The sequence below is a fragment of the Anopheles nili genome, chromosome 2, assembly GCF_943737925.1.
Source record: "Anopheles nili chromosome 2, idAnoNiliSN_F5_01, whole genome shotgun sequence".
Classification (NCBI taxonomy): domain Eukaryota; kingdom Metazoa; phylum Arthropoda; class Insecta; order Diptera; family Culicidae; genus Anopheles; species Anopheles nili.
This window is the reverse complement of record NC_071291.1, coordinates 77,040,609-77,068,313: the sequence shown is the minus strand read 5'-3', so window position 1 is coordinate 77,068,313 and position 27,705 is coordinate 77,040,609. Positions and strand designations below refer to the sequence as shown.

The following is a 27,705-nucleotide window of genomic DNA, read 5'->3' as shown; positions in this document are numbered from 1 at the left end:
TCGCAAGGACCTTCTCCTCCAGCATCGCCACCTCAGCCCCTAAATGAGCCGACGGTGCCGCAGCAGCAGCAGAACCTCAAGAAGAGCCACAGCGCGCTGGTGAAGATCCTGGAGTCCGCTCCTCTCAACGCTTCGAAGCCTGCGCCATCCGCAACCACCGCCATTCCTTCCACCGGCCCTACCCAGCCCCCGATGGTGGCTGTGACGCCGAAGATCGATTTCTGCCCGTGGAAGAAGACGACAATCGCCAAAGAGTGGTTGAGCGCTCAGGGAGCCCCAAAACAATCGGCCGTACCGCGGTCGGGTGAGGAAAAGGACACGACTTCAGTGGGGATGGTGGTAGCCGCTTGTCCTCGTGCAGGCGATAATCATCCCACGCAGGATCCAGAGCAGCAGAAGCAGCAGCGAATAGTCATTTGTGCCATCGAGAATCAAAAGCAGCAGCAGCATCACCAGCAGATCGCCATGGAAGCAGAAGAGGATGAGGACGAAGCGATCGAGGCCGGCTGTGAGGAGGAAGAGGAGGAAGAAGAAGAGGATGGCATCCAGGAGCGATTGGCTAGCAAAAAGACGCGAAGCTCGAGTAGCTCCAGCCAAGCGAGCAGCAGCGGGAACAGCTCCTGTCGAAGCCGCGAATCTTCGCTGTCGTCGGCGGCATCACCTGAGCCGAACAGCAGCGGGGACGAGAGTAGCAGTAGCGGGGGCATGTCCTCCACCGAACGGTCCTCCTCCGATTCGTCCTGCACCTGCTCTTCGGACCATCTCATCAACGATCTCTGCCAGCAGTTCGAGGAGAATCTTTGCGAGGATCACGTACGTGTTTGCGATCAGTTTTTGATCACTGAAATATCCTTATCTTGGTGCCAGAAGTCGTGCAGAAGCTTATTCTCTTTGTTTGTCACAATTTAGAACCAATTTGATCGATTCTAGTGCATACGCGTGATCATGATTTCCTCCAAAAATTTAACCCCCATAAACTAGTGTTTGTTTCCGAGTCATCAGGATGTTCAATTTACATCATGCTCTCTTTCTCTCTCTCCCACAGGGTTTCTTCCGGCGGTCGATTCAGCAAAAGATCCAGTACCGGCCGTGCACGAAAAACCAGCAGTGTAGCATTCTGCGAATAAACCGCAATCGCTGCCAGTACTGCCGGCTAAAGAAGTGCATCGCCGTCGGCATGAGCCGCGATGGTAAGTCAAAGCGCCCCTTATCTGTATTGTTCTGACGGAATGTTCACCTAATTTGCTGGTTGCGGGAATTCGGGCATACTCCAAGCAGGAGATCGTTCCTCCGAATTAGAGCTATAGCTTCGTGCTTGTTGCATCAGTTGGAGGAGATGAAAAATGGATACCCAGTTACGTGCGTTTGTCCTTCTTTTTTGAAGGATTTCCATCACTTTCGTTTGTGCAGCTCTCGAGGTCCAGCTCTCGTAGCATCCATGAGTGTGAACAGGTCAGTCGATGTTAGATGCGAACACAAAAGCCAAAGCTCTCACGAAGGTCGTGTGCGTGTTTGCTGTACATTAAACCACACCGTCGAAACGGAGGAAAACGAACCAACGGTCGAGAGCGTGCTTGGTGTGCTGCACGCAGTCGCTGTGTCCGAATTTCGATGTGAAGGACACGGCAATCTTCGGTCAATGGTCCACTTTTCGATGTCCTCCATCTTGTGGCTTGCGACATTCAGCCCCATCGGAAACCACCATGGCAGCCGCTCGCTCGCTCTCATGGCTATGTTGGGGCTTTCGCTGTTTTAGAGAAGAGTTTCCGGCATTTTGACATTTGTTTTTTACCGAATCAAGTTCCTTTAGTTCAATTTCGCTAAACACTGCGAGGAACTTTCTTCTGATACCGCAAGTCGGAATTCAAGTTTGTAAAGACACCCTTTAGAAGAGCGATAATAATTTCAATTCATCATTGAAACGTGTTTTCGAAGTACGATTATCTAATAATGGGATTGGAATAATCAAGTTCTTCTTATCCTCTAAGCGCGTTCCTTAACCAGAACGCTGCCAAAAATGGGCGACGAAATTCGAGCTCAGCTCAGCAAAGGAATCAACACTAGGACCCCAGCAGGGGAGGGTTGAAAGATGGATGCCTTGAGGGATGCTGGAACCGTGCGGGCAGGAAAGGCTCATGGCCACACGGCTGCGTGTCCGTTCGACGTTGGTGAGAAAAAGACCCCTGTTCTTGTAGTGTGAGCAGTGCAGCAAAGGAGCTGTAGGAGGGTGCGAAAAACCTTCGACCACAATTTTTCACCACCACTCGAGCCATTCGGTCCCTCTGGTGGTGGTGATGGCATGTGCGCAACAGTCGAACGCGTACGAAAAGCACACGTGCCAGAGCGAGAAGGCACACCGAGAATAGCGTCTCATGGCGCACGTCGGAAAGCGAAAACGAGCCAATATTGTGTCCTGCTCACGCGAGCCGTGCTCTCTCGTTCACACGCCCCACACGGGGTCTAGCGAGGCCACCGCGAGTTCAACGACCGTCTAACTGGGCCATAATCATTTTGAACTTTATTTAGGTCAGAAAAATAAACTCGCAACCCCTCGGCGCGAGCGCGCGCGAGCCCGGTTGGAGGTGTGAGCGAGAAGGAATGTCTGGTGTCGCATCGACTCTCGTGCGCTCTCGCTCTCTCTGTCGTTCGCTTAGTTCACTGTGGACTGTGAAAAAGGTGTTTTTTCAAAGAGAAGTGTGGGGTTTGCGATGGGGTCGTGGTCCAACGGCCTAGTTTGGGGCTCCTGCTCGTGATAACTCTCTCGCTCTTTGTCGCTCTCACGCACACGCGCGCGCTCTCTTTCGTGTTACATGTTCAGCGCGCCTTTTCACTGGTACGAGTTCATTTCTCGCACGAAAGAGAGAGAGAGAGACAATATTGGGGTGAATGGTTGGCGCTCTCAGTCGAACCTTTTCAAGGTAAAGTAGTTCATCGGCGGCCATTGGAGCTAGTTCATCCGTCCCGGGGTTTTCTTCCGTTCGAAGCAGAGTTTCGATTCGGCAAAGCACGTCACGGCTTCATCGTGAGATGCGCGCGATTGAAGGGTGGCTTGCTGGTGAGCTGGGAACACTGAACACTCGCTCCCTTCCATGGCGCTAGGCTTAATAGGCCGTGTTTTTTTAAGTCTCCTCTCGGGTGCTCTCGCTCACACCACTGCTCTAGCGGAGAGCTCGCTATCTCTCTCGGTGTTCGACCTCCGCTCCAAATCCGAGTGCATTCACCCCGGACTCAGTCGCCTGGGCCGACGCTTACCACACCCTGTCCCTGCCTTTCGCTCCTTCTCCACGTAGCTCCACGTCATCTGGTATGTGCAGCTTTACTGGGTCGAGGAAAACGAGCGGGTGCACCCGTTCGTGTGTGGAGGAAAGAGACGGCACGCTTTGAGGCGGCGCACATTCACGGTGCTGCACAGGAGGGGATGAATTTGATGTTTCGAAGTTTCACTTTCTCTCCAACGGCACCGCGAACAACGCTCATTATCACCTTCCGTACTCGCTTTTGATTGTTGCTGATATTTTCCAATTTTCTTATGTTTTTCTTTTTCCCTTCCATCCGCCCTCGACCTACGCTGAGATTGATGGGATCGCTTTTCGGAAGTCGTTTTCCCTTCATCTGATGCCTAATTCAATGCGAAGCTCTCGAAATCTTTCTCCTTGGGATTTCGTAATAGAATTGAATTATTTTCATACGCATCCATCCGTGACACTTAAGCAAAAACCAGGGAATTCGTAATGGGCATGGTATCTAATATACATAAAACTTATCGATAAACACGCTGATAGTCTATCAAAAGTAGTTTGTATAAACGACATCTTGAAGCGAAACGTAGAAATGTATTTGTTTTGCCAAATCATTACTTCTCGCTGTAACGGGAACGGTGGAAAACTTTCGATTTCTATTTTTATTCGTAGCCATCGCTCCATCGGGATGGGGGGCTAATACGTGCGATAGTATGCGTTCAGATTGCCTAAGCGATCGCTGCCACGGTGATGTTGAACGGTCGCAAAACACTCATACCATTACAAAACGTTGCATAGATGATTTGGTAACCGAATCACTGTGCAAAAGTGGCGAAAATTTATTTTGCCAGAATGAACAACACGTTTAAGAGATTATGCTATAAACACTAATTGCACTAATTCTGTCCTAGATTTCAAAAGTTATAGGAATATTTCCACAAGCTCCTCCTTAAGAAAGAGAATCGCACGTATAGTGTTCATCGCGTGAACTCACGATCACCGTTCATTGCGATCACGAGCCCAAAGTGTTCATTCACCGATCCGTTCTGTTCATTCGAATTTCAAGGCTTTTCTTCCCTTCTTAGACTCCGTGTCCGCCGTCAGCGATCAACCTCATCAACCCTTTGTCATGACGAGCCAAAACGACCGAGATAGCCAAAGCAGGTTAGCACGAGATAAAGCAAGAACACGAGAAATAGCTGCGAGTTCTTACCTCTCTCTCACGCGGACACACGCATTGCCGTACGTTTATCGCCTGTGAGCGCGGGTCGGTCTTCGTCATCGCCATCGTCGCCGTCGTCAGGAGGTCGATGACTCTTAACTCGGTCATGCACGGTCGTTCACTTGTTTTACAATTCATGCGAACCCCTTCACCTTCTCCTGGTCTCTTTCTACTCCATCGATGGTAGCACACAAAGCAAATGGTGGAGCGACAGCAACAGCGTGGTGGTAGACAACGAACTCTCTTTTCTCCCCAATCCGCCATAGTGAATTTGCGTGTCTCCATCGCTGGGGGTGTGCATGTGCGTGTCTGTTTGCACCGGGTGTCTGTGGTCTCTCCACAGAAGAAGAGGGAAGGGACCTTTTTTTGTCCCAGTCGATCGCGGCGACGATGAAAATTAGGTTGCATGGTCGTTGTCCTCGGTCATACGAACCCTCACTCGCATCCTCCCGTTCAGTCGGTCTCTCTCTCTCTTTCTCTCACACTCTCTCGCTTCCGCTCATCTTTTGGGGCAATCTGGAGCACACTATTCTTCTGGTCTGGTGCCCTCTTAGGGGGTGAGACCATTGGTGGGTGGTGATGAGAGGGTGGCAATGCTTGAGCAATCGTCAACGTTGTCGCGTGTGCGCTGCATAAGCTAATGAACGCTGTTTTTTTGTCAAACCCATTGGGGCGGATAGAGCGAGCGAAAGATCGTTCCCGTGCACTGATGCGCGAGTGAGCAGGATGGGACGATCGTGTGTCATTGAAACCACCGAGTCTCAGCTGGCGGAGGCGAGTGCGGTTTTGGAAGATAGAAGGACTTTTCCCCTCGCTGACCCATTTATGTGAAATAACATGCTTGTTTCTTTTTGCAATAACTGGGTTGTTTGTTTAAGTTATTTGTAAACTTGATGCAAAAACAATGAGATTTTCATTGAGCTTTTTGGGTACGTGGTTGTAATTCTACATTGTACAACGAGAGTGGGATGGTGAAGCTTAAAAATTATTGAAAATTTTTCTAGAAATAACATCCGTTACTGTGTACCAATCAATCGTCAATAGGTATAAAAAGATAACAAACATTTTTTTTGCGTGTACACCTTCTCATTTCCTTGGGCACCGAGCCTGCCCGCACGCGGAAACGAGGCGAAACATCACTTTCCCTTTTCTTGAGATCAAAAATTTTCTCCCACTTCCCTAAGCTAGTTTGGAATGAGAGGGACCCGTTCGTGCGTGCAAAATGTGTGAACAAGATAGGCGTTCACGAAGCAGGAAGTGAAACTTTTTACGATCGCTCGATGAAGAAAGCGGAAGGGGATGCCAGGGCGGTTCGCACCGAGTCCATGGCTTAAGTTCGCTCTCTCTGTTTCTCTATCACCAGCCGTTTTTTGACGGAAGAGGAAACGAAACAGCAGAAAACACTTTCACTAGCTTTGGCGCCGTGCGTTTGCTACACATAATCAAATGTACCGAATGATTTAGCATATATTCGTTGCATTTTTTGTTAAAGAAAGTGTTCGTTGAGATTTGGTTTGAAGACATTTTATTTGGATTTTCTATTTTTACGTTTACTTTTCAAAATTTGGATGACTGCATTATTTAGTGCCGCCATGTTTAACAACGATCGAATCGTATAAAGGTGTCTTTATAAAAAGTAAAACCCGGACGAATATATTTGTTCAACAAACATGTTTTTGTTGTCGTAACATCACCGCACTTGGATTTAACATTGTAAAATGGTAGAAGTTTATCCATTTACACCAAAAGTTATTACTTTTTTGGAATATAATATTCATACCGATATGATTGGCCATAACATAAAAAGATGCTACGTCGCGACATATTCGATTTTCAGCGCATCTCATATAAATAGCATTGTTCTCGAAATGGCTTAACTCGTACGACGAAGAAGTAGGTCACTTTATGACTTGTAACTCGTGTTGCTCAGTCCGGTCAATGAACTTGTCCTGTTCGCAGTAGTCTGGTTCGAATGCTCCCAGACGCCAGTCGCCATCTTTCTTGCTAGTAAAATGAGAGCGAATTTTGCTCACTGCTCTATCCCAACATTGAAAAGATATATAAATGAAAGCGATAGGGAGAGGGGTTTTATACTCTCTCTCTTTCTTTCTATGAAGTCGCCAGCTAGGGGCCATTTTCCATTGAATGCAAATTCAGTCAAGCCTACATTTAGGGGCAAAAACGATGCAAAGAGCATACATTTCAATCAAACTTACCCTAAAATCAATTCGTTTGCTTCACTTAACTAGCTAGCTCGAAGTGTACGCATAAATCATTTGCATAATAAACCATTGGCCTGTCCAAGCTGATGAAGCTCATTAGAGCTCATTAGGTGTTGGTAAATGTTATATGGAAACATGAATACTCTGATGCTCATTAAGCAACAATCCATCCGTCCTATAATGTGAGCATGTGGATTATTATTCTTATACAAACAATCGATATAAAAACCACGGAGTTGTAATCAAACACCTTTTAGGAGTGACTAAATGTCATCGACCTCTTGAAATGGTAGCATTCCAGCATGATATTCTTTCTCTGTTTCACACACGTTCTTGTTGTTTCTTCTGTTCCTGTTGCTAGCTTGGAACAGGTGCTGTTATTTCACAGAAAACACGGGGTGGGTAGGCATAATTATAATGTCGATGAACCCTAAGCTACGACACCCACTCGCAAGCCCCCGACCACGTGTCGATGAACTGTAACGGTGCCTGGTGATTCTGGTTCAAGAATCTCCATCTGCTGCTGGGTTCTACATGAAAGCACAACGGGAAGAACGGTAGAATGAAGGCAAACGCGTTTACCATTGCTTTGGATCAGTTGACCAATGGTTTATTGAATAATGTTGTATGATAATGGTAGCTTATTAGATGTGGTTTTTGAATTTTATTGAACAAACCAGCGTACGAAACCAAGAAACTAAATCATAGCAAACTAACCAACTTTTTTCGAGCAGTTGAGAGCTTTTGATGCATCGTGTGCTTTCGCGTAGTATGCTTTTTGATCTATGCTGAGCTTTCGGTGAGTGCTGAGTGATAGTGAGTGCCGGTGGTGAGAACCTTGCATCACGCTACCGGGCATTGAGCCAATCTACGGGGTTGGATAGGAACTGACGGAAGTATCTTTTTTTGAATTAGGAAAGAAAAGAATCGAGCGATTATTTGCGGCGGAACGAAAGAGAGTACCGCAATGATAAAGATTAGCAGATAGAGCGGAAAAGGCAACTAGCAAGAACGAGATGGTGCAGCTAGGGTGAACCAAGGTTATCACGAGTCAAGGACACCATCGGCATCGCCTTTGCTCGTGTGTCCGTCCTTCAGGCATTGCAATAGGAGTACTTGGAAATAGACGATAAAAGATGGATGCGAGAAGCGAAAATAACAAGTGTTGCGAGATGCTAGTTAGATGATGACGTTGTCGAATTGCCTACACCGTCGAAATCTTTACATACCTGTTGTGCAATAGGAGTGGCGCATTTATTACATTATTGGTTTCCGTTTTGACTCTCTTGTTGCCGCTGTTGTAACCGAGATTAAAATTATCATCGCAGGCAAACACATTCGAGTGTTGTGGCGAAGCGCCAAGAGACAGCCAAACCTGCAATAATCCGAAGGGCGGCTTTCCCTCCAAGGACACACACCGTTCTGTACGAAAAAAAAGCCAGCAAAGAAACGCATGGTGCACCTCGTGTTTTCCGGCGGGCAGCCAGAAATAGTTTTCGTCCGGTGACTTCCATGAGGGTGGTCGGAATCAGGACATATAACGGAACAGGGAGCGAGCTTCTGTAAATCGCATTTTCGGCCACCATTGCCACCTGCGACCCGGTCGGTATGGTTGGCTGTTGCGGCGCCTTGAATAGCTCAGCGGAAATAAAACGCCATATGCCTCCTATCGACCCCATCACCCTCCCACTTACCGTGACCTTGCAGACAGGGACGGTTTTCCCTCTGAAGCATGGACGCGCGCGCGCCATTTTCCAATTCAATTTACGTACCAAGGCGGCCGCAGGGCGGGTATGCTCGCTTACAGAATAAAATGCCTCTTTTAGTTGTAATCTCATTTGCCTGCGCTCCCCCTGGTGGAGTGAGAAGAAGGGCTGGAGAGAGAGAGAGAGAGAAAGAGAAAGGAAATTAGCGTAGGTGGTGGCGGTTCGTGGAAAGCTCTCCCGGGGGTTCCCTTCAAGAACGCCGCACTGATGGATCAGTCCAGAAGGGAGCTGATGGGAGTCCCTTTCTGGCAATAAGGGTAGTTTGGAAGCAGGGCGTTGGTTGGAGTGAGGAGGTTGAGTTGGGTGGTGGGTCACGGGCGTGTGTGTAAAAATAACATCTCCCATTCCACAATGGACACACACACACACACACTCGTGTACATCCGCAGGGGTAGATATTTGTTTTTTCTTGCTCGTTGTTTTTCCTCCTCGCCATGCTCTGGGACGTTGACGTGCGATAAAGTGCTGCTTCTGCGCTCACCGGGTCCACCCACTCTGGTCCACCCGGCGGACAACCTCGTCCCTCCACTTCTCGCTCACATGACACCCCCCAGCACCCTTGGCCGCTGGGGCTTTGCTACCGTTTGCTCGACATTCAATTCGGATAAGTTCAAGGCCACCGGCGCGCGCTCGAGAGAGAGAGAGAGATTGATAGAATCGGCGTTTGAGTGCCGCAGAGCACTCACAAGGGAGCGTGTGTGTGTGTGTGCAGTAAATGTTGGGAAGCAAATCGGAAACACGCGCGCGTAGCAATGGCGGATCGGTCGATTATTAAATGGCGGTGGCCTCCATCCCTCGGTGCGACGGCCATTCGATCGAGCGATCGTATCCGGCGTGTGTGTATGCGTGGGTGACATTGGGGTACAATCAACCGCACATTTCCCGGTTGAACGCGCTCGAGTTCTCTCTCTCTCTCTCTCTCTCTCTCTCACGGGTACTCGTGAGCACACACGGCACTCACGCGCGCCGGCTGAGTGCTATCGGACCGGCTGCGAACGCGCGCGCGGCTTGCTGCGAGAGCGCGAGTGTGTGCCGTGCCGTGCGGTTGTGAGTTTGGTGTGTGCGAGCCCGCGACCGTCGACGTTGCGCCGTGCGAGTGCGTTTTCGCGGTTTCGAGATTTGCGGCGGGCCACGACGGAAAAAAAACGTCACACAGTAGGCAGCAGCGCAGTCGGAGCTGCTGCTCGTCAAGTCCACTGCGGGAAAACGGGACGGTCTCGTCGGAAGCGTTGTGTGGCTTTTTGGGGGCCTTTTTATCCAGGTGATAACCGAGTGATCCTTTTTCCGGTCGATCAGAGTGAAAGCGCGCGGGGACCTTACAGAAAATGGTGCGTGATAAAAAGGGCATCGACCACACCGTATGGAAAATGTGGCGCCGTCCTTTTTTTGCGGGGCAATCGGTAAAACGACATTCGCAACAAAGTGGAGAAGAACACAAAGTGCGCAGCGGCCTGCTAGCTTCCCACCCACCACCCAACACCGCGGTCGATGGTGATTTGGCCTTTTGAATGGGTGGCAAGGCGAAGGTCACATCCTCCGAACACAGCCACGACGCGCGTGTGAGTGTTTGTGGTGGTTGTTTCCGTGCCGGCCAAGGACCGCAATTCCGATGTATGCCGTGCGGTGTGAACGAAACGGAACACGCAACCGAGCGAGGGAGTGCAATAGAGTGCACCGTCGGAAAATTGTGGTGTGGAAATACGGTGGAAGGACTCCGATGTAAAAGGTCCTTTACAACGACACACACACACACACACCGTCCTTGTTCGGCGTGTTGCATAAGCTCTCTCGCTCGTGTGCGGTGGGGGTCTTCGTTGGGCAAAACGGTCTCACGCTTGCTGCTGGTATGCGTTCTAACTGAGGTATATGTGTGTGTGAATGTGCGCGCCAAGGAAAGATAAGGAGAACAAGCAGAAGTGGCGTCGATGACGGGCAACCAGAGTACAAGTTCGAGGTCATCCGACGATGGGTGGCTGCTCGAAGGAGAGCAAATAAAAGGTGCCAGCAAGCTCCTTGTGGGGCCCCGTGCGCGTCTATTGGGTGCTGTTGACCGTGACCGACCGATTGCACAGTAGTTTTGTGGGGTTTGCTGAACGAGTGAGCAAGCATTTTATTACATTGTCGTTTCCGGTACCGCCACCATCACACCACGCGGCGAAATTGTTCCGTGCAACCTATACCAGCGGGGGTATATTAGGGAAAATCAGGATAACGCTTGTGTTTTCTCTGTTTATTGGTGTTTATTCTGCCTGGCAAAAAAGTAGAGAGGAGAAGGGGGCAACTCCACAAGACACGTCCTTGCTGTGCTTCAGGAATGCGCCAGTGTCCTTCGCCGGTGATCCGTGGGTTAGGTGGTCGCGTGCGATATTGCATCGTTACAACGTTTCTCTTTGTTGCACGTTTCTCTCTACGCAGCGAAGTAACATAAGCGAGCCAAGCGGCAAAAAGAGCGCACGGTGAAAATACGATAGTGATAGAAAAAACCGCTCGAAACGCAAAAATGAAAGCCGACAAAACGTGAAGAGGAAAGTGAAGTGAGTTTTGCTGCTAAAAGGCAGCGAGCGAAAGAAAATTTGGTGTGAAACGGAAGCGACAAGCGGGTGGAAATAGCTTAATTTGTTTAACAAAATATAGAAAAGGCACCACCTTTAGCGCGAAGAAAGGGAGTGACGAGTGACAAAGTGTACGAAGAGTGTAAAAACTAGTGCAACCGATCGTCATTTGCGACGGAGAAGCTCAACATTCCCAGTAGCAAATCAGAAAATACAACTTTGTACATATATATAGAGCTGCCGATTTATTACAAGATGGCCGAAGAGTTACCGATATTGAAGGGCATCCTGAAGGGAGTTGTCTCCTACCACAATGCACGTAGGTGTCGATTTTTCCACCCGCAGGCAGCAGAATGCCTGCGTGGAAATACTATTAGAGTTCTCTTTTCCTCCAATAAGCGAGCATTTAGCGGGCATTTAATTAAGTTGATGGGAGAAAGACGTCACTGACGGCACAACAGATACGGGGATCTTACGCTATTTCGATTGCTCCCCCATCGGTTGGATGTCAAACATAATTTGATCTTTGACCTTGATTCCACTTCTATCCAGGTTTGGCTTGCGAGTGCTTTCGGGTCACCCATCCCCTGCGGTTCATATCCGATTCCGATCTCTAACCTCGCGAGTCAGAATGCGACAGAGGACAGCCTGCACAGGTGGCAAACGAGAAAGACAAAGAGCGAAAGAGCGAGAGACAGAGAGAGAAAGAACGACCTCAAATTGACGCGCAAAGGGAAGCGTGACCTTTGAAAAATGACTTCGTTTGGCTTTGGAGGACGATGGAGCCATGACATTGTCACGGGAATAACCTCACCCCCAGGTCTCGTGTGTGTGTGTGTGTGTGTGTGAATGTCTCTACCATTTCGTGTTTGATTTTGGCGAAAGCCAATCCACATTTGGTGTGAGAGAAAGTGGCGTTGTTCGCTTTGGGAGAACGAGCGATGGGCTTTCAAATGAGCTTTCTCTTTCCACCAGGCGCCTCCCTTGCTTTGCCACCGCCATCTTCGATGGCGTGAGTTCCTACGCCCGTGTCACTCATTTAGGGTCAAGGGCACGGACGATGGAAAATTGAAAAACTATATCCAAAATCGAGAGAAAACAGAGAGAGAGAATTTGTGCGTGGAAAAAGAAATGTAAAATTTTCCCCGCCCAAAAGAAGCCCTTTTTTTGCGTTGCGTATTTCCCATTTAGCTGTTCGGTTGTGATGAAAAAGGACGAAAACTATGCAGGACGAAAGGTCACGCGAGGTTAATAGAGCAAATACGGCAAAACGCTCAGTGCGAGAGCGGGACAGGTCAGGAATGTATGAAGAAGGGACGATAACTCAAAGGGTGGTGTGGGAAATTCTCACCCTATTCAATGGTCCCTTGGAGAGGAGAAACAATTTATGTTTGTGAGACGTGCTCCAATCAAATGGTGGAAAAGGGGAGACACAGACGCAATGTAGTGGATAATGGAGGTCTCCAGAAATGTAAAATACAAATCCGCCATAGCGAAACCGCGACACCAATCGCTTGAGCGAAGGCGAATTTAGAAAATAGGAGAAAAAAATGGTATACAAATGCAAAACGGAACCAAAAAAGAAAAAAAAGCAATGAACGCCCAACTTGAACTCAATACGATGGCGGCTGTTCAACTTTCACCTTCACTTTTGAGGCGTCTGTCTTCCCCTTCCCACCCGACATACACACACCCATTCAGGCACTTCCCACAGACGGCAGCGCCCTATGGGAAGGCTGTTGGCAGGGTGTCCCAATTGATCGAATGCGACACCTCGCTAGCAGAAGGATCAAACTATGAATCAGCTACTGTTTTTGTTTTACCAATTTTTGTTACTTTTTCACTCATCCTCCTGGATCGGCTATTCTCACAAGTTGTGCAAGAATTCCCAATTTACAAAAACAATACACTCATCTACACAACAATGCATTCGATTCTTGGAGTGCAAAAAGCTTTTCACTTTTCACACTTTACCCGCTAAAATCGGGCTACTTCGACTGTACTGTTCCGTTTTATTTATATTTTTCTCGCCTTCTTGGTGGCTTCCAGGCGGTAAGTGCACCCCAACGGCCTCCCATCTATCCCCCGCACACACGTACACCGCTGTTGCCGTGATAGAAGAAAGTAACACACTTTTCCTTTTTATTTTCCTACTTTGTTTGCATCTTCTGGTGGCTTTTCCATACCCGCCTCGTTCTCTCTCTCTCTCTCTCTCTCTCTCTCGCTCTCGCTCTTTCGTGCTCTTATTGTCTCTCTGTCTCTCTCACGGCCAGACGATCAACGGCAAAAGAAAGCGCCCGATGGAGAGGCTCTTTTCTTGTGCGCCTTGTCGCGCGTGGACTTCTTTTTTTCTGCCTTTCTTTTCGCCCGTTTGTCTTTCGCGCTTTCTTCGCGGCTTCCCGGGCTCGAGCCCGCGGATCGGTGTGCCTGTTTTCTTTTTCACGATGGCTCGGGGAGGGGGGGGGTGTGTGTCGGTGCAACGAGAGGGCTTGAAAAAAAGGAGTTCACGGTGCTGTTGTGCAGCATTGTTTTAACGAAAAATATACACCCAACAGACAGCTGGAGCCGCCGGTATGCGCGCTTGTGCCGGTTCATTTCACTTTTCTTCTTCTCGCGTGGCTGGCACCAGGAGCAAGTGGAGTAGCTGTGGGAAGGTATTGGCCACGATTTTCACCTACTTTTTTTCCGCTCCTTCTCGTGTGGCCCCTTCTGCTCGCTGTCGATATCAGCTGAGTTTCAGCTGCAGCTGTCTTGCGCGAATGAAAGCTTTGGCGTTGGCGACCATTTTCTCCGATTAACGAGGGCCTCTCGTCACCTTCCACTTCCCATTCACCTTCGCTATTTAGCGTACGGGCTGCTGGGGGTGGCCGAATTAAATGGTGGTATTCGTTTTCGAGTTTCGTTAATTTTGAAAACAGAAAGTGACGCTCTCATGTTCGTTTTGGCTCGCTGGTTGAAAGTACAACGCATCATGTCTAGAGGAATCCGTGCAGCAGTCATTCAGGGGGTATTATTATATCAAACACGAGAAGTGCATTGATGCTGAAAAAATACCACCCTAATGAAGGAAGCGGAGCCCTAAAAAGCAGCACCTCTTCCGATAGCTGCAACACAAATGAAGCCCATCCCGGGAAATGCCCTCTTGTGTTCTTTCTGATCCAATCCTTGGTCACTTAAAACGAGTCCGAAAGGTGCCTTTACACGCGTGCGAACTGCAGGAAAAAGATGAACGGGGTCATTCAACTGGTGCGCGTGGGGGCTTCTTCCATTGTCACATGGCTTCGGGGTGTGCTTTCTCTGCCTCTTGTTCGCGTTTCCTTTGAACCTTTAAATGTAGGGCACACGGCTTGTGCGAAGTGGCGATGGGGAGGGCTCCTGCCCACTGGAAAGTGAGAGTCACTCCTCCTACCCCTTCGGTTGTGTTGGGGGTGAGCTCGATAAATAGCGCTCTAAAGTAGGTTAGCCGGAAAGTGAGAGTGATCGTACGTCTGGCACATTGTGGCTTGGTTAGTGTTCCACTCCGGAAAAGAGAAAAAAAACAGGGTCACAGACCCACGCTGCCGCCACCCTCGAAGTGATGGATCGGGTCTAAATAAAATGAAACGGGAAACGGAAATGCGAATGAATAAAAAACCACCAACCTCACGTATTTGCGTTCACCACGTGGTGGTCGACCTTTGTGGGTGATGGATTTTTTGAGGCCACTACACGGCGGTTGTTGTATCTCGAGTGAATGCCCGTTTGGGGAGGGAATCGAGGTGACATACGAAAGAGAGAGAGAGAGAGAGAGAGAGAGAGAGAGAGAGAGAGAGATCCCCGCGATGCGGAAGTTAATACGCGAGCTGAACTCAAATACCCTTTCGAGATCGAGTGATCGAAACCGACGACGTCAGCCTTCGTTGGCAGGTGGTCTGACCTACAGCCCCCACAAACGCACACACACAAAGCACCTCAGGTAGATGGCGTGAAGGACTTCTTGCATTCGCGAATTTGATTTCCGCTGAGTGGGGGAGCGCGAGTAAAAAAAACCTACACGAGAAGGTCACCAGACGAGCCTCTCGACAGAAGAAGGAAGAGATCGGTGGGCAAAAGGGGTCAGGGCCGTTTCGGTGCAGTTTGTGAGGGAGGTCGCAAATACCGGATAAGGCACCAAGAAGAGGGACATATCGGATTTCCGTTCGCTCATGCAGAACGGACCATTCAGGTTTGGTTTCCGCATCCGGAAGCACACGCAACCAGCATTAGGAATGACATTTTTCAGCACCAAAACCCTCATGAAAATGCAGCCAACTAACCGTTATATTTTGTTTCGTTCTTCTCTGAAAACAGCCGTCAGGTTCGGGCGAGTGCCGAAACGCGAAAAAGCCCGCATCCTGGCTGCGATGCAACAAAGCACCCAAAATCGAGGCAACCAGCGAGCGTTGGCAAGCGAACTCGACGATCAGCCCCGTCTGCTGGCTAGCGTTCTTCAGGCACACATCGAAACGTGCGAGTTCACGCGCGAAAAGGTCACCGCCATGCGTCAGCGGGCCCGTGACTGCCCAAGCTACTCGATGCCGACTCTGGTAAGTTCAACATCCAATCCAACACACACCCCTCATATCCCACGTCATCATCATTTCCAATGATCCTAAACCGCGACAAGAACCGTCGTCGTTGTCGCCGACGTCGCTTCCTGGTGTGGAGGGGGATCTTTCTCAAGGTCAACAGGCATGTGTGTGGGTGGATGATGGAGGGGGAAGGGGAGCGGGCGAGTGCAGAGTGGCCATCCACCACCCTCCCCATCGCACCCCCTCCGTGAGCAGCGCCACTCACAGATCACGCGGCCGGTTCTCATCTGTGCCCGGGAACTCATTCGCGATTTGTCACTTCAAATGTCGTGTTCTCTCTCGCTCCCGCGAGCCTTCACGACTAGCATTTAGGGCTGTGGCGACGTTAAATATCGTCGGCTCGACCGTCGAGCCGACGTTTCGTATCGTCGCCTCGACCGTCGCGTCGACGTCGAGATGCAGTAAAAAGTCGACGTTTCATGAGGATGTTGCCTAGCATGTGTTGCAAATAAATGGCGCTCACGTAAAATTGAGTGATCATGAAATAAAAAAAAATCCATGTGGAAGGAAGCTCAGGCCCGTACGCTCTGCTCTCGTTATTTTCGCTTCAAGCTCTTCTTGACCGTGTGGCCGCGAGTGCATGTCGGAGTGGAACATTAGCTCTGAGTGTTCTAGGTGTCGAAACGATTCTCCCCCCTATGCTCTTATTCGTTCTGATTAGGTCTTGTTGTGCTTGGCTGCCTTGCTTTTTCTGCCTCTCTTCTCTTTGCTTTGCAAATTTGAATTATTTCGGGTCGAATTAGAGAGGGGAGAAGTTAGAATTGATGAGATATGAAGTTTTGTATTGAAATGATTGAGCGTCGAAAATTTACCGATTCAGCCGTCGAGTCTCATATTATGTGCCCCGTTGCTAACGGTTGACTTTCTTTCTTTTAAGGCCAAATTATGACGCCGATTAAAATATATTTGGAGATCGCTGAGAACCCCATATTACCCATAACGTGAAACTGAGTTGAATTTGCCTAGCAAAATACCGTCTCGCAAGTTTGTTTCTGATCTGCACCATTATTTCACGTTCATGGTCGGCACATCACAATCAAAAAGACAGATATTTTTAGTGGATTTAAAAAAATGATTAGGGTATTTGGCGCTAAGTGTGCTTGGATTAAACTTCTTACACACTAAATTATATCTTTCGAGCAAATGAGTAGGAACCATCAAGAGATATGAGCGTAAATATTTCAGTCAAAATCATATGTTTTTGACAATATAAAAAACTAATCTTTCAACAGTCGATATTATTTATATGAAAGTAGAAAAAAACATTGAACATAATTACGGACTTTAACTCAACCTTACAAAAGCGTTATCCATATCTGGCTGATTTGCAGGGAAGGACTTCCGTTTCCCATGTTTAGGTGATGGAGCTCGGTAGGTAATATATCGATCGGTAATAAATACGTTGGTAATATCCATCGATCCCCCGATATCGTGATTCCTATCGCCAACCAATCATTCCTTATCATTCCGCATACTTTCAATTGTACTGGATTTGCTTCTTCGGTGTTTATCATAAACAGAATTCCTTCGCTAAGGGTAAAACCAATCCTATAGCTTTCTGATCGAAGCGATTGGCTAATTGTACGAATTGCTGTATCTTTTACCAGAAAGCCTACCCTTGGTTATGAGTAAATTCAATACCATATTTTGTTAATATAAACAAGCACCTGAATCGTTATGAAAATGTGCTTTGCAAACCAATCGTAGAAACAATTGCCGGTCTATGCTTTAAATTGAAGTCAATGAATTTCGCATGCATGGCATCTTATGAATGCATCTCTCCTATAGGTAAAGCTATCGTAAACGTAATTTAGACAATTTCGCGACGATTACAAAATTGATAACATAAATTGTCCCATACGGTTTTCCCTCCGATTTTCTTCTACTGTGTGATTTGCTTAAATGGTTGAACCATTTTGTTCAGGCATCGGAAAGGGTTAAACTTATTTTGAAATTATTAATTTATTAAGAATGGGAAACCCCTAATTGAAATTCGCTAAATATAAGCGATCGCTACAAACTTCTAGCCGTTGTTCCACGGACATTCCGTTCTGATAATAACATTGAGTGATTGAGCTACGTTAGGGCCGCTCAGTACGGGTTTGAAGCTCAAGACGAGTGCGGAGATAGTTTTGGTACAGACAGAACGGAACAAAAACTCGTGACGACCCCGGCCGATACGAGTGACAAGAAAAATGAGCTAGTTTGTGGGAGCTATGTGGAGCGGGGTGTTGAGCGGTACGCGCGATGCTCACGACGATAGCAAACACACCCATGCACAACGCTACGCCTTGGAAATTTGTATGGAGCAAAGAGGTGACAAGCTCATGAAACGTCGAGACGAACGATACATCCCAAATTTTGCTTGTACACGACTAGCATTTAGGGCTGTGGCGACGTTAAATATCGTCGGCTCGACCGTCGAGCCGACGTTTCGTATCGTCGCCTCGACCGTCGCGTCGACGTCGAGATGCAGTAAAAAGTCGACGTTTCATGAGGATGTTGCCTAGCATGTGTTGCAAATAAATGGCGCTCACGTAAAATTGAGTGATCATGAAATAAAAAAAAATCCATGTGGAAGGAAGCTCAGGCCCGTACGCTCTGCTCTCGTTATTTTCGCTTCAAGCTCTTCTTGACCGTGTGGCCGCGAGTGCATGTCGGAGTGGAACATTAGCTCTGAGTGTTCTAGGTGTCGAAACGATTCTCCCCCCTATGCTCTTATTCGTTCTGATTAGGTCTTGTTGTGCTTGGCTGCCTTGCTTTTTCTGCCTCTCTTCTCTTTGCTTTGCAAATTTGAATTATTTCGGGTCGAATTAGAGAGGGGAGAAGTTAGAATTGATGAGATATGAAGTTTTGTATTGAAATGATTGAGCGTCGAAAATTTACCGATTCAGCCGTCGAGTCTCATATTATGTGCCCCGTTGCTAACGGTTGACTTTCTTTCTTTTAAGGCCAAATTATGACGCCGATTAAAATATATTTGGAGATCGCTGAGAACCCCATATTACCCATAACGTGAAACTGAGTTGAATTTGCCTAGCAAAATACCGTCTCGCAAGTTTGTTTCTGATCTGCACCATTATTTCACGTTCATGGTCGGCACATCACAATCAAAAAGACAGATATTTTTAGTGGATTTAAAAAAATGATTAGGGTATTTGGCGCTAAGTGTGCTTGGATTAAACTTCTTACACACTAAATTATATCTTTCGAGCAAATGAGTAGGAACCATCAAGAGATATGAGCGTAAATATTTCAGTCAAAATCATATGTTTTTGACAATATAAAAAACTAATCTTTCAACAGTCGATATTATTTATATGAAAGTAGAAAAAAACATTGAACATAATTACGGACTTTAACTCAACCTTACAAAAGCGTTATCCATATCTGGCTGATTTGCAGGGAAGGACTTCCGTTTCCCATGTTTAGGTGATGGAGCTCGGTAGGTAATATATCGATCGGTAATAAATACGTTGGTAATATCCATCGATCCCCCGATATCGTGATTCCTATCGCCAACCAATCATTCCTTATCATTCCGCATACTTTCAATTGTACTGGATTTGCTTCTTCGGTGTTTATCATAAACAGAATTCCTTCGCTAAGGGTAAAACCAATCCTATAGCTTTCTGATCGAAGCGATTGGCTAATTGTACGAATTGCTGTATCTTTTACCAGAAAGCCTACCCTTGGTTATGAGTAAATTCAATACCATATTTTGTTAATATAAACAAGCACCTGAATCGTTATGAAAATGTGCTTTGCAAACCAATCGTAGAAACAATTGCCGGTCTATGCTTTAAATTGAAGTCAATGAATTTCGCATGCATGGCATCTTATGAATGCATCTCTCCTATAGGTAAAGCTATCGTAAACGTAATTTAGACAATTTCGCGACGATTACAAAATTGATAACATAAATTGTCCCATACGGTTTTCCCTCCGATTTTCTTCTACTGTGTGATTTGCTTAAATGGTTGAACCATTTTGTTCAGGCATCGGAAAGGGTTAAACTTATTTTGAAATTATTAATTTATTAAGAATGGGAAACCCCTAATTGAAATTCGCTAAATATAAGCGATCGCTACAAACTTCTAGCCGTTGTTCCACGGACATTCCGTTCTGATAATAACATTGAGTGATTGAGCTACGTTAGGGCCGCTCAGTACGGGTTTGAAGCTCAAGACGAGTGCGGAGATAGTTTTGGTACAGACAGAACGGAACAAAAACTCGTGACGACCCCGGCCGATACGAGTGACAAGAAAAATGAGCTAGTTTGTGGGAGCTATGTGGAGCGGGGTGTTGAGCGGTACGCGCGATGCTCACGACGATAGCAAACACACCCATGCACAACGCTACGCCTTGGAAATTTGTATGGAGCAAAGAGGTGACAAGCTCATGAAACGTCGAGACGAACGATACATCCCAAATTTTGCTTGTAGTGTAGTGTTACCAGCGATAAGAGCAACCCTCCCTCCCCTAGGTGGGAGAACGAGGGTTGCAAACGACCGTATCGCAGACTGGTGCGCGATAACCTTGAAATTGTGTTTCGCTAATTTAATCGCCCGCTCGTGTTGCCTGTGGTATGTGTGCGAGATATGGCCGATAGCCGTCGATTGCTGGTGGGTGGTGGGTGGGAGGGTGTTCCCTGCTGAACCTCCACCACCCCCTCTTCTTACGCTTCCGTGCACGGGAGCGATCGACTTCCTGTTGTTTTGTTTACTCATCTAGGCGCGCGCGGGTCTTGTTGCTTCGAATGGCAAAAACTCCCATCGTTTCCGAGAAATGCCATTGCCCAGGCCCACAGAGGGTTGTATGCGGGTGTGTGTCTGTATGTGTGTCCACCACCATGGTGTGGAACACGATTCCAACCCGGAATGACCGATAAGAGGTTGACTCGCGTGGAAGTAAGGGCCTGGGGATGAACTTGCGGTTTAACGGTATGCGAGAGAGAGAGAGAGAGAGAGACAGAGAGAGAGAGAGACCGAGAACAAGATACTCTCTTAATGGGGATGGTGGCGGAGGAGGAGATGGTGCCGTTGGGAGGGATGTGCACGAAAATGCGGAAATAGAATTAATTCAAACGTGCGCGCGCGCGCGAACTCACGCTGGTGAACGTGTTGTTTCTCGCCTCACGCTAGTTCAATGCCGTCAGAGAGACCATGCGTCTCCATCGTCCTCGCCGATCCGCCTCGGCGGTTGCCATGCGCGCGTGTGTTCTGATGGGACTCAGGGGCAAATGGGGTGGGGGGGGGGGGGAGGAGGGGCAGAGATGGGGACGACGACGAGGGCGCCTGTTACCGTTTGTCGCGCAAATGACGCGCGTTTCAAGTGCGGTGTGGAGAGGGAGATGCCAAAGCCACACGCGCGCGGTAACGGTTCTGTTGTTGTCCTTGAAATCGAAGCATGTGAGAGAATGAGAGAGAGAGAGAGAGAGATAGAGAGACTCCCAGACGGGGTGGGTATAATCGGGAGAAGGGAGAAGGGCGAGACACCCGTTAACAACAGCCACGGGTTAACGCTGACCCTGTGAAGGGATGGGTGAACCGCGACGCATGAGGAAGCGAGAATCCACCCCCCTTCCTGCGGGTGAGGGAGTGAGGAGTAGAAGAAGGGCGAAGGGAAACGAAGACGGTTTCGCAAACACGCGTCTCCACCGCGCACAAGGCTGATAAAGGCCGACAGGGTTGGGTTGCTGAGAGATCGTGAGCGAAAGATGGCGCAACGTGACCGGTAATGACCGATAAAATGCTGTCACTCACACGCGCTGCAGGGGGTTTTGGGGGAGTGGTTGAGGTGAAGGAAAAAAGGATTGGGGGCAAAAAATAAAGGCAAGTGCAGGAAAGGTTCTTGAACCGACGGCAAATGGAATCTGAACCGGTAGCACCGAAGAGAAAGATGTTAAGTCATCGCCCGAATGTCAACAACCTGGGCTGTGAGGAAGATTAACACCCCCTGTGAGCAACAACCGTGGGAAGAAAACGTTCACGCTCTATCTCTTTCGATTCCTGATTGATAACGCGCGTGTGTGTGTTGGGTAGCGAATAAATTTTGCGCATTTTGCCTTCAAAAACGAACCATTTTTGTCGCCATCTTACACGTCAAACCCATTCTGTCATCATCCACACGCTTATCTATTTTATCAACGGACGTGTCAACTGCGTCGACACTTTTTGCCTCTCTCTCTCATGCTCTGGTGGGGTGAAAAACCTTGAACCCTCCCCAGTTCGTCGACCTTGAATTTGAACCAAATATTGAGAGAAGGCTCTCGTTGAGGGGTGGCGCAAAAGCGCTCCTGTTTCGAGTTCGCCACTCTCACACGCTCACAACCGGTGTTTTTTGCGCGTCAGTAAATGTGCTTCCATTTTTGGTCGATTTCCAGTTGACGTAGTTTTGAGGGTAGATCTTCCCCCACACACTGCAAACATCTGCGTTCGAACTGTGAATTTCGGAACACTGTATCCGGAAAAAAGAGCCCCTTGCCGAGTGTGTAATGAATGTTCATGTGTTTGTTCTCGTTGCAGGCATGTCCTCTCAATCCGGCCCCGGAGCTACAGTCGGAGCAGGAGTTCAGCCAACGATTCGCGCACGTCATCCGTGGTGTGATCGACTTCGCCGGTATGATCCCAGGCTTCCAGCTGCTGACGCAGGACGACAAATTCACGCTGCTAAAGGCGGGCCTGTTCGATGCGCTGTTCGTACGGTTGATCTGCATGTTCGACACCACGATCAACTCGATCATCTGCCTGAACGGGCAGGTGATGCGTCGCGACACCATCCAGAACGGAGCGAACGCGCGTTTCCTCGTCGATTCGACGTTCAACTTCGCCGAACGGATGAACTCGATGCATCTGACCGATGCCGAGATTGGGTTGTTCTGTGCGATCGTACTGATCACGCCCGACCGGCCTGGGTTGCGTAATGTCGAGCTAATCGAGCGTATGTACTCGAAGCTGAAGGCTTGTCTCCAGTCGGTGATCTCGCAGAACCGGCCTGACAAGCCGGAGTTCATGCAGGAGTTGTTACGTACGATGCCGGACCTGCGCACGCTTAGTACGCTTCACACGGAGAAGCTGGTGGTGTTCCGTACCGAGCACAAGGAGCTGTTGCGTCAGCAGATGTGGTCTTCTGACGAGGATCAGGGTGCGGTGTTGTTGCCGGACGCGAAGAGCCCTGCAAGCTGGAGCTGCGATGGCAACCAGGTTGAGGTTGAGATCGCTAAGAGCCCAATGAGCTCCGTCTCGAGTACGGAATCCGCTGAGACGTCCTCGTCATCGTCATCGTCCTCGTCGTCTTCGTCAGAGTACCACCACCTGCACCATCACCACCACCATCATCATCACCATCACAATGGCGGCATTTCGACGGCGGCTTCCGCCGCGGCTCCTCTGCTAGCGGCCACTTTGTCCGGGGCCTGTCCCATCATTCGGCACCGTGCCAGCTCGGGATCATCGGCTGAGGACGATCTGATCGGTGGAACGGCACAACACTTGGCCCAAAATGGGCTCACTATTACTCCCGTCATTCGTTCCGTCGGTTCTTCGTCCTCGGGCACGGCGGGTTCGACTTCCTCAACCGGAAGTTCGGGTCACCTGCACCATCACCATCATCATCACGTGTCGCGGTACCGCAAGCTGGACTCACCCACTGACTCCGGTATCGAGTCCGGAAATGAGAAGCACGACAACCCACCGCAACCACCGGTGTCCTCTCACCACGGGTTGCACCATCATCAACACCACCACCACCTGCTGCTACACCCGAAACCACCGGTCACCGGAGGAAGCAGTGTGAGCAGTGGCTCATCGTCCTGTTCCAGCCCGCGATCTTCGCTCGAGGATCCTGCACTTGAGGACTCCACCGCCACGACCACGTCCAGCAGCACCGAAAAGGCACCGTCTCACCAACAGCAGCCGACTCCGGCGACGCGACACTCCGGTAGCGTCGAGAACATGCCGGTGTTGAAGCGTGTGTTGCAGGCACCACCCCTGTACGACACCAACAGCCTGATGGATGAGGCGTACAAGCCCCACAAAAAGTTCCGCGCCATGCGCCATCGTGAGAGTGAAGCGGAAGCGACTTCCTCGTCCTCGTCGTCCTCGACGGCACCGACCGTCGTCGCTGCTCCGGCCGTCACTACCGTGCTTACCTCTTCGTCCTCGCCGAAGCCCACCCCACTGGGTCAGCAACCTTCCTCACAGCAGCAGCAACATCCGGCATCGGTGGTTTCCACTCCACCGCAGCACCACCAGTCGCAGCTGCACATGCATTTAACGCGACCTCAGCCACAATCCCAGGCCCACCAAAGCAGCTTTCTGCAATCCGCTACCTCGCGGTGCAGCCCTCAACCTCCGGTGCATCAGCAACAGCAGCAGCAGCAGCATCACCATCATCCCTATTCGTCCCTTTCGAGCACCCACTCGGTGTTGGCCAAATCGCTGATGGAGGAACCACGCATGACGCCGGAGCAGATGAAGCGCACCGACATCATCCACAACTACATCATGCGCGAGTCCGCCCAGGAGCAGCAGCAGAACTACATCAAGCAGCAGCAGCAGCAACAGGGCCAAGCGCAGGGAGGTCTACTGGTGTGCGGAGGAGCCACCAACGGGGTGTTCCAGCGAGCTTCACCCCATTTGACCGTGTCGGCAGTATCACCCGCACCGTCATCCTCGTCCAGCAGCAGTGGCAGCAGTCCAGCGGCTTCCACACCCAGCACCGGTGGATGTCCTTTCGCAGGATCAGCTTCATCCTCGCCGGCTTCGACGGTAGCTGGTGCCGGAAGATGGCAGCAGGTGATCCACAATGGTGGCGCTGCTGCAGCTAGTGTCATCACTACGACCGGACATCGCGCCCAACAGACACCATCCCCGGGTAGTCTCACCCCACCGGACACGTCCTCATCCTCATCATCCTCGTCGTCCTTGTCCGTGGTGTCCTCACCGCCATCAGCCGCTTCTCCGTCCTCCTCATCAACGAGCATCCGGTACTTCCAGTCGCCCCATTCCACGATGACGTCACCGGCCCCGCCGGCTTCGCCCTCGTCGGTTGTGGTCGCACCTCCGCTCACACCCTCACCCCGGTTGCTCGAGCTGAAGGTGGACATTGGCAGCTCAGGCTCAGGATCGAATACCGCTCTCGATGCGTGCCAGCAACCGCTGAACTTGTCGAAGAAGTCACCCTCGCCAGCCCCCGTAGGGGTTGTATCGGTCGTTCAGCGACCGCTGCTACCCTCCACCACCACCAACACCTCCGCAGCAGCCGCCATTACCGTCCCTTCGTCCTCTTCCTCATCGCCAGCCCCGGTATCACCGGTGGCGGCGACAGCAACCACCGTGGTTGTAGCCACCAGCAGTAGCAGCAGCAGCAACAGCAACAACAACAACCCGAGCAACAACGCCAGTAGTAGCAGCAGTGGCACTAGCCCTAGCAGCAATCCCACCATCCACAAGATCCTGCTGGAGGCGTAAGGGCAGAGTTGGTGTGTGGGAAAATGAGATAGAGAGCTATAGAATCGCAGGAGGCCGACACGTGACGTGCGAACGAACCTACATCTACACTTGTACAAATTTTTAATGTGTTAAGCAGGAGCCAAGGAGCCTAACGAAAAAACGCGCGGTGGCCGAGATGCAAACTAATACATCATAAAGGATAACACGGTTAGAGGGAAATAGGGAAAGAGAGGAAAACAAAACAATTGATAGAGCGTAGGCAGTGCTGTATTATAGTATTTTACGCGAAGGCCAAGCGGGGCAGGCAGCTGATGTGTGTGCAAGAACAAAACTACAATGCGAAGCCAAAAAACTAAACGAAAACGCCAGCCAGGGGAGAATAAGGGGGACCTGCTGCAAAGGGCCCTTGACAAGTTGCTCTAATCGATCTCGATTTTTTTTGTTTTATACTATGAAGGCTTTCGACCGCGGTGCCCGGCCAGGGAGCGGTGGAATGATGATTCCCAGTCTCCTTGAGAGTCAGATGCCGGGAGCTGGGGAGCGAGTCGAAGGATGGCAATGATGTAAACTACACGCCCGGTGAGGGAGCTGGAAGTGAGGAGAGAGGAATTGGTGCGATTTTTCACACGCACCTTCCGTCAACGCGGCTCCCTCACGGGGTTAGGCCGGTGTCAGATCGGTGCAAAAATCCTAGTGTGATGAGAAGAAAGCCGATGCAAGGCCGTTGATCGGATGCAAAAGTTTAGCATTACGTTTGTAGAACCTAGGTTTTAGTGCTCCGCTGCGGCAGGAGGTTAGACAGGGGAGCAGATCATAAGGAGAGAAGAGTTAGAATTATAGCAAACAAACAAACAAAATAAATACAAAAAACCACGAGCAGCTACTGGGATCTCCTAATGATGGTGTGTAAGGAGAAAAGACAAACTAAATCACAAACAAATGATGGAACGGTGAAATCGAAAATCATTAAGCCAGCCAAACGAAGGAAACGAGCAGAGACACATCAGCACACGACATAAGCAAAAACTCATGCTAAAAGTCCAACACTACACTTCAAGTCTCATGCTGCTAATAGTATCCTTTGTACAGTAGAACTCTAAGTGGCACAAAACAAGCAAATTGAGCATATAACAGCTAAGAGAAGCCAACACACTCACACTGCGGCGGGTAGTTTCCGAAACTGGTGTGTGCAGCAGCATGCACACGTCACTTAAAGCTGAATAATGATAAAGCAATTACACAGAGCAAAGCTAGAAATCAGGAAGCAAGCAACAATCTGTTAGAGGAAGAGGAAATCAGTGCTCACGCGTATTAGAAGCCCCCCGTACGTTGTGGTGTGTAAAGTGAAGTACCAATCGAAGTGGAACGGTGGTGTCGCGCCTCGAAGCAATTAAATCGATTTTATAAAAGGATCATCAGGGGGCACAGAAGGTTAACGAAACAGTAAACAAGCAAAAACAAAAGAAATCAGAAATACATAAAAGCAATTGATAAAAGAGAGGAAAAGTAATTGAAAATGAGAATCACAAAGCTAAGAAATACAAAAACCACACAATGTGTCCAACCACAAACAAACAAACCGTGCAAGAAAAAAAAAATACACACACAAGCAGGAGTGGGAGAAGATGAGTTACGTGTAAATAATTCCTAGAATCATAGAGATAGGTGACGAAAAAGAAAAAAAAATAGACAGAGACATAGAAAGGGGTATGGGAAAAAGAAAAGAAAGTGAGATGCAATACAGAACAGGAACAGAAGAAGAAGAAAATCTATATATATCTATAAGAAAACAACTCAAACAAATCCGCACGCTGTGCTAGTGACGAAAGTGGAGAAGAAAACGAGAAAGAGAGAAAGAGAGAGAGAGTATGTGAAAAAAGAAAACAGAGATTAAAACAAAGCAAAAACCTACAAAAAATAACAATACAAGAGAATGAAACTACAATTCCGCAGATAAAGATATAGTTTAACGTGGTTAAAGCGAGGCGTGTATTTGAATGCGTGCGTGTGTGCGAGAGTGTGTTGTAAAGCTGAAGGAGAGCAACAAAAAAAAGAAACAGAGAGAGAGAGAGAGTGAAAACATAATTAGTTACTATCTATTGGTGCATAAAGACGCAAAATGAGATTCTAGCAGGGCTCGAACGAAGGAACGGAACAGAAAACGGGAAAACAATGCGCCACTGTTTGCACACAGACAAAAAATCAGCAAAAATACTATTTATATCAATGCATAAGACATGTATCTACACACACAAACAGACACACACACACGCGCCCACGGGAGAGATGGAGATAAAGAAAGAGAGAGAGAGTGAAAGGATTGAAATAGGGATATGTGCATGGCTCTTAACACCAGCTCCCTAAGTTCAGGATTTTCTCTTGAATCCACTTAAATTCATTGGAAAAAGCGTTTCCGTTCTGTGAAAGCACGCGTCACACATTTATGAAAAAAATCCGCACACGTTTCCCTTGGTAACCGGAGCTTGCTTTTCATTTGCTACATTGCCTACAAGGAGAGAAGCGATTGCGCTTCGTCGTAGACTTTCTTTGACTGATCTTTAGCCTTCAGCAAATCACCAATAAGCAAGCGAAAACACTCATCCAAAACCACATCGCCACACATACACACACACACGATT

The 27,705-nt window shown here is 48.8% G+C and overlaps 1 protein-coding gene across 1 annotated transcript in view; it reads left to right on the top strand.

Moving 5' to 3' along the window:
• LOC128730735 (ecdysone-induced protein 75B, isoforms C/D) overlaps positions 1-25,236 on the top strand; it is a 76,259-nt gene extending 51,023 nt beyond the window's left edge. The window contains exons 3-5 of the mRNA XM_053823814.1: positions 1,046-1,190; positions 15,331-15,566; positions 22,139-25,236. Coding sequence (XP_053679789.1) covers positions 1,046-1,190; positions 15,331-15,566; positions 22,139-25,084 — 3,327 coding nt within the window. The 3' untranslated portion in view covers positions 25,085-25,236. The remainder of the gene's footprint in view (positions 1-1,045; positions 1,191-15,330; positions 15,567-22,138) is intronic.
• Positions 25,237-27,705: the final 2,469 nt, after the last annotated feature.